This window comes from Microtus ochrogaster, chromosome X (genome assembly GCF_000317375.1).
Source record: "Microtus ochrogaster isolate Prairie Vole_2 chromosome X, MicOch1.0, whole genome shotgun sequence".
Taxonomy (NCBI): domain Eukaryota; kingdom Metazoa; phylum Chordata; class Mammalia; order Rodentia; family Cricetidae; genus Microtus; species Microtus ochrogaster.
This window is the reverse complement of record NC_022026.1, coordinates 46634700-46645304: the sequence shown is the minus strand read 5'-3', so window position 1 is coordinate 46645304 and position 10605 is coordinate 46634700. Positions and strand designations below refer to the sequence as shown.

General features: G+C 41.7%; 1 protein-coding gene across 3 annotated transcripts in view; it reads left to right on the top strand.

The window, feature by feature from the left end:
- The window catches only part of Ctps2 (CTP synthase 2), a 117750-nt gene that overhangs the window by 15969 nt on the left and 91176 nt on the right, over positions 1–10605 (top strand). For all 3 annotated transcript variants that reach the window (XM_005358772.2, XM_005358771.2, XM_013350599.2), the window contains exons 5-8: positions 1998–2114; positions 2247–2330; positions 3652–3732; positions 7317–7468. In XM_005358772.2, coding sequence (XP_005358829.1) covers positions 1998–2114; positions 2247–2330; positions 3652–3732; positions 7317–7468 — 434 coding nt within the window. The remainder of the gene's footprint in view (positions 1–1997; positions 2115–2246; positions 2331–3651; positions 3733–7316; positions 7469–10605) is intronic.

Below are 10605 nucleotides of genomic sequence, written 5' to 3'. Positions count from 1 at the left end.
CCTTGCTCTCTCTCCTTCTGCTCCTGATTTGGACCTTGAGATTTCTGTCCGGTGCTCCAATGTGGGTCTCTGTCTCTGTCTCCTTTCATTGCCTGATGAAGGTTAATATTCAGGAGGATGCCTATATGTTTTTCTTTTGGTTCACCCTCTTATTTAGCTTCTCAAGGATCATGAATTATAGGCTCAATGTCCTTTATTTATGGCTAGAAACCAAATACGAGTGAACCGTCCAAGCAGAAACAGGTGGCCATCAACCTTTCTCAGCACACATTTGAATATTTTGTCCCAGCTAGGACCACTGGTAGACATAGTTTTAGCTTTCTCTTCTGTGGCCTATGTTTTGGATAGTTCTTTTCTTTATTGCATTAATTTTATTTATTGTGAATTCTTTCTTTTATATTTATTTAGTGTGCGTGTGTGTGCGCACGCATGCGTGCATGCACATGTACATATGTCCCAGTGTGCATGCCAGTGTGTGCTTGTGTAGGTCAGAGGAAAAGTTGTGAGAGTTTGTTCTCTTTACCTTTAAGGTCCCAGGGATTGAACATAGGTGATCTGGCTTGGTGGCAAGTGCCTCTACCCACTGAGCCATCTTGCCAGCCCTTTGAACTTTCTACCTGCTTGTGAGTTTTGTGTCTCTGTCACTCTTCTTTTTTAATGTTTAAAATTTTATTTTATTTTTAAAAGTTTTATTTTTATGTTTGTGGTTGTTTTCCTTGCATGTTTGTAGGTTGTAGCACGCCTATATAGTGCCCTCTGGGGACAGAAGAGAGTAATCCCTAGGACTGGAGTTATAGATGTTTGTGAGCTGAAGTGTGGGTGCTGGGAGTTGAACCCATGTCCTTTGGGAGAGCAGCCAGTGCTTTTAATCACTGAGCCATCTCTCCAGCCCTCTTCTCTTTCTCTTTTCTTTTGAAACTGATTCTCACTATAGCCCAAGATGGCCCAGAAATCACTATTTAGCCCAGGCAGGCCTCAAACTAAAGGCAATCCTTCTGCCTCTGCTTCTTTTTGTCACCATGCCTGGATTTTTTTGAGATAGGGTATATGTACTCCAGACTAGTCTTGAACTTGTGATACTCCTTCCTTAGTTTTCCCAGTGCTGGGATTACAGATTTTTTTTTTACCAGACCAGGCTTTTTTTATTAAAAGTTTTATTGAAGTTTAATGTCACAAAACTTCATTCATAGCCGGGCGATGGTGGTGCACGCCTTTAATCCCAGCACTCGGGAGGCAGAGGCAGGCGGATCTCTGTGAGTTCGAGACCAGCCTGGTCTACAGAGCTAGTTCCAGGACAGGCTCCAAAGCCACAGAGAAACCCTGTCTCGAAAAACCAAAAAAAAAAAAAAAACTTCATTCATTTCAACTGTATAATTTAATGATTTTAAACACTTATAGTCTTCTGTTCTTGTGAAAAAAGTATTAAACTTCAGTTCTTATCCTCAGTCTATTAAAATTATATCTAAAGCTGGGGATAGTGGCTCACACTTTTAAAACCAACTCTCGGGTGGCAGAGGCAAGCAGATCTCCTAGTTACAGGCCAGTCTAGTTTATAGAGAAAAGAGCTCCAGTTTAGCCAGAGCTACACAGAGAAACCCTGTCTCAGAAAAGAAAAACAAAACAAAATAAAACAAAATTATTTCTAAACCAAGTGTGGTGATTCATGTTACATGATCAAGGCTAGCCTGGGCTATCTATGTAGAAGTCCAGGCCACCCTGGGCTACAATATGAAACTCTTCCAAAAGTAATTAATTACTTATCTGGTCGTTGTGGTATATGCCTTTAATTCCAGCACTTGGGAGGCAGAGGTAGACAGATCTCTGACTTCAGAGTCATCCTGGTCTATATAGAAAGTTCCAGGTCAGCCAGGACTATATGGTCAGATTCTGTTTCTAAAGAAAAATTACTTAACTTCAAAAGCAAGAAAATTCCATTGGTTTGTGTGCTATGGAAGATGTTTGGTTATTTGTGCCTTATTTTTGTTTTCCACCCTCAGCTGGGAGGCACTATTGGAGACATCGAAGGAATGGCATTTGTGGAAGCATTCCGACAATTCCAGTTTAAAGCAAAAAAGGAAAATTTCTGTAATATTCATGTCAGCCTTGTACCACAGGTGAGTTTTTACACATAAGTATGCAGATAGTAACTTTGATCAGTTTTGCACTGATATTTTATGTGACCTATCTTTGAAATTCAAGAGCCATAAATTGTCCAGTTGTTCTGATGGGGACTCATTTCTTTTTAGCCCTGTGTTACTGGAGAACAAAAAACCAAACCCACACAAAACAGTGTCCGTTCGCTGAGGGGGTTGGGCTTGTCTCCAGATCTGGTGAGTTAAGTGCAGTGGGTAAGTTTGTCTCTAAGGTCTTTTGGAGTAGGACCTCCATGTCACAGGCTCTAACAGCCACTAACAATGGTTTATTTCCTTTTTTGGTGTTGGTGCTGGGGATGGAACCAAGAGCACATGCTAAGCATGTGTTCTACCTTTAAACGACACCCAGTCCCTTCATCTTTAACGCACCATCTGAGTCATCTGTCCCTCTCAAATGGTTCTGATGACAGTAAACTGTTTTGTGTCTGGCATCCAGGAAAAGAATATTTCTTTATCCTTAATTTGGTTCCTTTTATAGCAGACAAGATACAATGCTCTGGCCGGGCGGTGGTGGCCCACACCTTTAATCCCAGCACTTGGGAGGCAGAGGCAGGCGGATCTTTGTGAGTTCGAGACCAACCTGGTCTACAAGAGCTAGTTCCAGGACAGGCTCCAAAACCACAGGGAAACCCTGTCTCGAAAAAAACCAAAAAAAAAAAAAAAAGATACAATGCTCTGTCATTTGTAAGGTTCCTGGCTCCTTCAGAGCGAATGTAAAACCTTGGGATTTTCCTCTATCCCTTCAACGACTGGTTATCTTTGCTCTGAGCTTTAGTCTAAGAGGCATTTATGTGTTGCTATATCAGATTATCCAGTTACAGCCAGCATCTTGTGTGTTTGTGTGTGTGTGGGGGGGGGGCGGTGAATTAGGAGTCCACAAAGCAGCTGCCTTCTTTGTTTTTTTCAGGACAGTATTTTTCTGTGTAAGAGCTCTGGCTGTCCTGGAACTTGATTTGCAGACCAGTCTGACCTCGAACTCACAGAAATCCTCCTGTCTCTGCCTCCTGAGTGCTGGGATCAAAGATGTGTACCACTACTGCCTGGCACAGCTGCCTATTTTTATAAATAAAACGTTATGGACATACAGTTATTTCCTTACATATAGTCTGTGTAAAGAAATAGTCTGTGTTTTGGCAAGTCTATAGTAGGACCCGGAGTGCCTTACCTGGAAAGCCAAACTGTTTCCTGTGGGACCCTTTAGTGAAAGTTTGTTAACTTCTGATCCACCTTCTCTTCTGTTTCATGAAACAGTCCTGTAGAGCTTTTACCTCTTCACCAGAGGCATTTTGATATTTTCTTCCTGGTAGATTTCTGTTGAACTTAGTGAGACATGCTTATGCTAGTGGCCAGACCAATTTTTCATGCCCAGAGTGAATAAGTACATACTTGGTCTAGTCTTGTAAAAAAAAAAAGAATAAAAGGATTTTCTGACAATGAATTGGGCAATTTGATCACCCCTGTTTCCATGTATTGATCCATGCATAACTGGCTTTCACAGATTGTCTGCCGTAGTTCCAAACCTATTGAGATGGCTGTGAAGGAGAAGATTTCTATGTTTTGTCATGTGAACCCTGAGCAGGTTGGTGCTTAATGTTTTTTATATTAAAATTTGTGTGTGTGCGCGCATGTGTGTGTGAGTGTGCGTGTGTGTGTGTGCGCGTGCTTCTGCCATGACCTATGTGTAGAGATCAGAGGAGAATTTTGTGGATGGAATTCATTCTCTCCTACCTTTAGGTTGGTTTCACCTGTCAAAATCAAGTTGTGAGGATATGTGACAAGTACTTTTACTCATTGAGCTACAGGGTCTCACGTAGCCCAGGCTGACCTCGAATTTCTGATTCTCCAACATCCCATGTGCTGAGAACATAGTCATAAGCCACCACTTTAAGCTCAGGGTGGGCATTTTAGCTTAGTGAAGCTTCTAGTAAGAGAACTGTGTACTGTTTCTTTAGCATTTTTTTTATCCTGTGTTTTGACGGGATACTTACTGCCTTGTTCAGTTTTCTTCTGTACCTTTTATAGCTTAACACACCTTAAACCGCACAAGTGTGCTGACATTCATGCTGTGTTTTATGATCATGTAGGTGGCCTAGCTGGTTTCATTACTCCATAAATTACCATAATTTAGGCTCTAGCCTTCTGTTCTGTAGGACTTTCAGCCTGGGTATTCTGACATTTAGATGATCTTTTTCTTTCTAGCTCTGGTTCCCAATAAGCCTATGGTATGAGGGGTTGCAGTTGGCTGCAGGTTATAAGGAGTGGTGTGAAAAAAGAGTGGCGTGAATGGAGCTCAGGAACAGGGTGAGGCTTGCTAGGAACCATTCATGTGAGCTCTAGGTTCTCTTGACAGCTGCTGGGTGGGGTATCTATGTTTGGGGTGTAGGCGGGTAGAGAGTCCTCTGCTTTAGGTTTCCAAGCCTGAACTGCTTTTAAAAGAAGGGACTTCTCTCTCTCTCTCTCTCTCTCTCTCTCTCTCTCTCTCTCTCTCTCCCTCCCTCCCTCCCTCTCTCTCTTTCTCTGTGTGTGTGTGTTCTGGGCCACTTTGTTTTGGTTCTGTTGTTTTGTGTACCCTTCCTCTTGGTAGACAGTGGATTAAGCAAATATAACCTGGTTTCCAGAATAGAAGAAGATAGTTAGAACATTTTGCATTGGATTGTTGAGAGCTCAGAGAAAGGAGGTGGAGTTCCAACTCTGTCTGTTGTGGTGTCTAACACCTGGAACATTGATCCGAGTCTCTTTTATTTCTACAATTTATCTTTATTATTTTAAGCTCATATGTATGTGTGTGGGCTCGTATAAGTGAGTACCCATGCCCAAAGAGGTTGTGGGTGTCAGATCCTCCTGGAGCTGGAGTACAGGTGGTTTTGAGCCATACAATGTGTATGATGTGGATGCTGGGAACCTAACTCATATCCTCTGCAAGAGCTGTAAGTACTCTTGACCACTGAGCTATCTCTTCATCCCTAGTGGTTCAATTTTGTTCTTATTTTTCTTTTCTATTTTTTTTTTTGAGACAGGGTTTCCTAGAAGCTATGGAGCCTGTCCTGGAACTCGATCTGTAGATCAGGCTGGCCTCAAACTCACAGAGATACCCATGACTCTACTTCCTGAGTGCTGGGTTTATAAAGGCATGTGCCACCACTCCCGGTCAAACAAGGCAATTCTTATAAGATAAAGCATTTAAATTAGGGGCTTCCTTAGAGTTTTTTTTTTTTTTTTTTTTGGTTTTTCGAGACAGGGTTTCTCTGTGGCTTTGGAGCCTGTCCTGGCACTAGCTTTGTAGACCAGGCTGGTCTCGAACTCACAGAGATCCGCCTGCCTCTGCCTCCCGAGTGCTGGGATTAAAGGCGTGCGCCACCATCGCGCGGCCTCTTCCTTAGAGTTTTAAAGGCTTAGTCTATTATCATCATGTTGGGGAGCATGGCAGCATACAGGCAGGCACTGGAACAATAGCTGAGAATTACATCATCCATAGCTACATCATTCATAGGCAGAGAGAGAGAAACAGAAACAGACTGGACTTGGCATGGGCTTTTAAAATTTCAAAGTCCACCCTCAGTGACTCCAACAAGGCTATATCTACTCCATTCCAACATGGACACTCCTCCTAATCCTTGTAATCCGTTCAAACAGTTTCACTCCCTGGCAACTATGTTTTCAAATATGTAAGCCTATGAGGGCTGTCCTTATTCAAACTACCACAGTGATGGTTGTGAGCTACCTTGTGGGTGATGAGAGTCAAACCTAGGTCCTCTGAAAGAGCAACAAATACTTTTAGGTGTTTAGCCATCTCTCTAGCCCAAATTCATTCATTTCTCTCTCTCTCTCTCTCTTTTTTTTTTTTACCCTTTGGAGCTGAGAAATAAACCCAGAGCCTTGTGCTTACTAGGCAATTGCTCTACCACTGAGTTAAACTCCCAATCCCTTTCTTTTCCTTTCTTCTTTTTCTTTTTAAAAGAAAAACCTTGTAACATTTATTTATTGCATGTGTATGTTTATTCATGAGTGTGGCGGTCAGAAGGCAATTCTGGGGAGCCAGTTCTCCTTCTACCATGTCTATTCTGGGATTGGAACGCAGGTTATCAGATTTGGTGCCCTGCTGGGTCATCTCACCAGCTCTCAGTTCTTTCTTTTTTGATTGTTCTTTTTTAGGTAGTCTAGGCCAACATTGGGCTTTCTGTTTGGCTGAGTATGATCTTGAACTTCTGTTCTTCCTGTCTTTCTCAAGTGTTCTGGTCACGGGTGTGTGCCACCTTGCTTGGTTCTATGTGGTGCTGCTGGTAGTCAAACCCAAGGTCCTCACGTTACGCTAAGCAGGCAGTCTGCCAAATGAGCTATATAACTAGCTGTCTTGCTTTCCCTTCTGTTCCTGTGATAAAATACCCAGTTTAGGGGGAAAGAGGTTTTTTTTTTTTAACTTAGGGTTCTTGGTTACATTGTAGTCTTTTGGGAGGTTAAGGCTGAAGGAATTTGAAGCTGCTTCACATCACATTCACACTCAAGAACACAGAGAAATGAGGTAATACAAGTACCTGCCGACTGCTTAGCTCCCTTGTATATGGTCTAGGGCCAAAATCCAGAGAATAGTGCCACCCAGTTTTAGGCTGGATCTTTTTTATGTCAGTTAAGGAAATTAAGAAATTCCAAGCCAGAAAGCGTGGCATATGTCTTTAATCTCATCACTCAGTAGCCAGAGGCAGGTGGGTCTCTGTGAATTTGGGATCAGCCCTGGTCTACATAGTGATTTCAAAGCTAGCCAGGGTTGCATAGTGAGACCTTTGCTTAAAAAAAAAAAAGAAAAGAAAGAAACCCTGACAGACATGCTCAAAGGCCAGTTTGGTTTAGGCAATTACCATTTGAAACTCTTCTCCCGAGGTGAATGTAGATTGTATCAAGTTGACAGTTAAAACTAAACATCACTGCTCCCTCCCTCCCTTTTGCTCTCCTTCCCTCCCTTCCTTTCTGAAGTTGTATTTTGCTGTATAGCTGAGACTGGTCTTGAATTTATTATGGTCCTCTTGCCTCACTTCCTGGGATGCTGGAATTAGGCCTGTTCTCCAACACGTAGCTTTCTTGATTTTCTTATTTCACTATAAACTGTTTCTTGAGTTTTGTCTTATTCCAGTGGTGTATTAAGAAAGATGTTTTATTTTCATTGATCAGGTCCTCTGTATCCATGATGTTTCTTCCATCTACCGAGTGCCTCTTCTTTTGGAGGAGCAAGGCGTGGTTAAATATTTTAAAGAGAGATTGAACCTACCCATCAGTGACTGTTCAAGTAATTTGCTTTACAAGTGGAAAGCCATGACTGACAGGTATGTGAGATGAATTATTTATGTATAAATTTTTTTAACATAGCTAGAACTTGTAAAAAAAAAACTTCTCCCAGTTCATTCCAGACTTTCTCAGTCTTTATAAATACATAGGAAATTAGGACTGCAAGATTACAGATAAAAAAAGGATTACAGATAAACATACTACAGCCTCTGGCTTTATATGGGTTTGGACTGAGTTCTCATGCTTTTGTGGCAAGTTCTCTACTAACTGAGCTATCACCTTGGCCTCTTTATGCAATTTTTTTTAATAATTCTTGTTCTTGTAGGTGGAAGTAAAACCTACTTCAAAGGGCCAGTCTGCCTTCTTTAACTTTTTGTATGTGTATGTTCTGGTGTAGCTATATCTAAATTTGTTGTTAGAGTCTTTCTCTGTGTTCTTTGAAGATTTTTGGAGCCATTGTCTTTGTTGTACTTAAACCCAAATGAGTTAAAGGGATTTGGATATCTATATCTATATCTATATCTATATCTATATCTATATCTATATCTATATCTATATATAGACTAGGCTGGCCTTGAACTCACAGAGATCTGCCTCTCTCTGCCTTCTAAGTGCTGGGATTAAAGGTGTGTGTCACCACTGTCCAGCTCAAAGGAATATTTTTAATTCTGGATGTTTGATTAATACATAAATTTACTTTTTGTTTACTCCATCTTTTTCTTTTTTTCAGTCCTGGGGCCGGAACTTGTGCATGTTAGGCTAGTGCTCTTTGCTGAGCCCTATCCCTAGCCTAATTTATGCTTATAAGTGTTGCAGAGTTTTTGTTTTATTTAAGATTTGGCTAACATTTCCTAAAGAAGGTCCTTTAAATGGGAAGCTTGACTCTACATTTAGCACTCCATCTGAAAGTGGTTTGTTTGTTTGGTTTTGGCATAGTCTTCTGCAGCCCATACTGGCCTTGAACTTCTACTCCACCTCCAGATTGCTGAGGTTGTATATAGGTATCCACCACCGTTCACAGCGCCCATCCAGTACTTACATATCTTAAAAAACACTTATTTCAAAATCACATTCATTTATTTTGTGCACATGCACACATACACACCAGTTAAAAGACATCTTTACAGGAGTCGATACTCGTTCCTTCCTCCAGATCCTTAATTGTATCAGCAAAGACAAGACCATTTTTATACGTCTTTTTTATTGTTTTTTTTTTCCCAAGACAGTGTTTCTCTTTGTAGCCCTGACTGTCCTGGAACTCGTTCTATAGACCAGGGCAGACTCAAATTTGTAGGTCTGCCTGCCACTGTCTTCTGAGTTCTGGGATTAAAAGTGTGTGCCTCTACACTCAGTTTATAAGGTTCTTAGGGAATTAAGGGCATGTGCCTTCATGACCAGAGAATTTTTTTCCTCCCTTTAAGGATTGAACCCAGGGCTTCAAGCATACAAGCCTTAATGTGTGAGCTACATCTCCAGTCTAGTGGAGAACCATTCATTTCACCACAGTCTTCCAAATAAATGGAGATGGCAGTACCTATATCATTTTGGATTGTTGGTTTATTGGTAACTGCAATGTATAATGGCCAACCCCGCTGTGGTCTGTAGAACGTGTAAGGAGTCAGTGAGAGGGCAGAGCAACTGCTCTGATGATGGATATTCACTGCCACTCAGACACCAGTGGTCCTGGTTAAAGTGGATATGGTCCTTTACTGGGACCCCAGGCTGAAATGAGATACCCTTTCCCACTTTGGGACCTGCCCATGATGGGTGGGCCTGTAAAGTAGACTCTGCTTCCCATTTCCCAGAAGCTCACAGTAATAGCAGAAGCCTGCCTCACACATCTGTGATAGCTGTGTTAATCATGTGAGGGGGACCTTTGGTTGATCTGGGAAGGGAAAGTGAGTATAAGGGACAGACTTAGTATATCAGCCAGCCAGCACAGCAGGCCTCACCCTGGGGTGTTTGGCTCATGCGCTCATCTGTTCCATCTATCACCATGGGATTTCTATCAGGGAAGTTTGGACGTGAGTGAATAGAAGGAGGAACCTGTAATTGTCTTTAGTGTGCCTTCTTTTGGGTCAGAGCCATGTCCTTCAGCTTTGTGTAGGGAAAAAATGAGACCCAGCCAACTCTTTTGCACACTGGCAGCTGCTAAGTAGGTAGACCACACCTTAGGACAAAATATCTACTTCTGGTGGCATCTCTGATATTTGGCTTGAGATTAACTTCCTTTCTGTTATCAGGAATTCATCAGCATCATTATAATCATTATCAACATCATCATTTTGTAATACTGGGGAATGAACCCAGGGCTTAATCCATGCTAGGCAACTGCTTTACCACTTCTGGACATACACAACTGTGAATTCTACAGAGCAAGATAAAACTAAGCAGCGTTAAAGGCTTGATAATGTTGGAGGAGAAACTGCTTGTTTGGTTCCCAGCTGCCTGACTAGCATAGACCAAAAATAATCACACAGAAACTGTATTATATAAAACACTGCTTGGCCTGTTAGCTCTAGCTTCTTATTGGCTAACTCTTACATATTAATTCAACCCATTTTTATTAATCTGTGTATCGCCACATGGCAGTGGCTTACTGGCAAAGTTTCAGTATGTTTGCCTGACTCTGGCTGCAGCTCCATGGCACCTCTCTGACTCTACCCTTCTTCCTCCCAGCATTCAGCCTAGCTTTCCCTGCCTACTTAAGTTCTGCCTTGCTATAGGTCCAAAGCAGGTTTTTTGTTCATTAATGGTAATCACAGCACACAGAGGGGACTCCCACATCATGACAACTTTCCCTCAGTTTTTTTAAATTTATTAATCTTCCTGGGAAGTCTTACCTTTCCCGTTACTTTTAGTCTCTAGGTTTTTTCCTCCACCCAGCTTAGTTTTCGATTTTGTGTTTTTATTTATTTTATCTGTATGTTTTTGTGGAAGTGTGTCACTGATCTGACTAGCTTGGAAGTCAAGATGTAGACCAGAGATTCCTCAAACTTGTAGTGATCTCTGCCTGCCTTTGCCTCTTGTGTGTTACCACATTTGGCTTATTTTTTATTTTCGAGGTATGATCTCATGTTTCCCAGGCTGTCCTTGAACTCACTGTGAGGCTGAGGATGATCTCGAACTTCTGATCTTGATTTAATTTTGGTATGTGGTACCTATCCAGAAAATT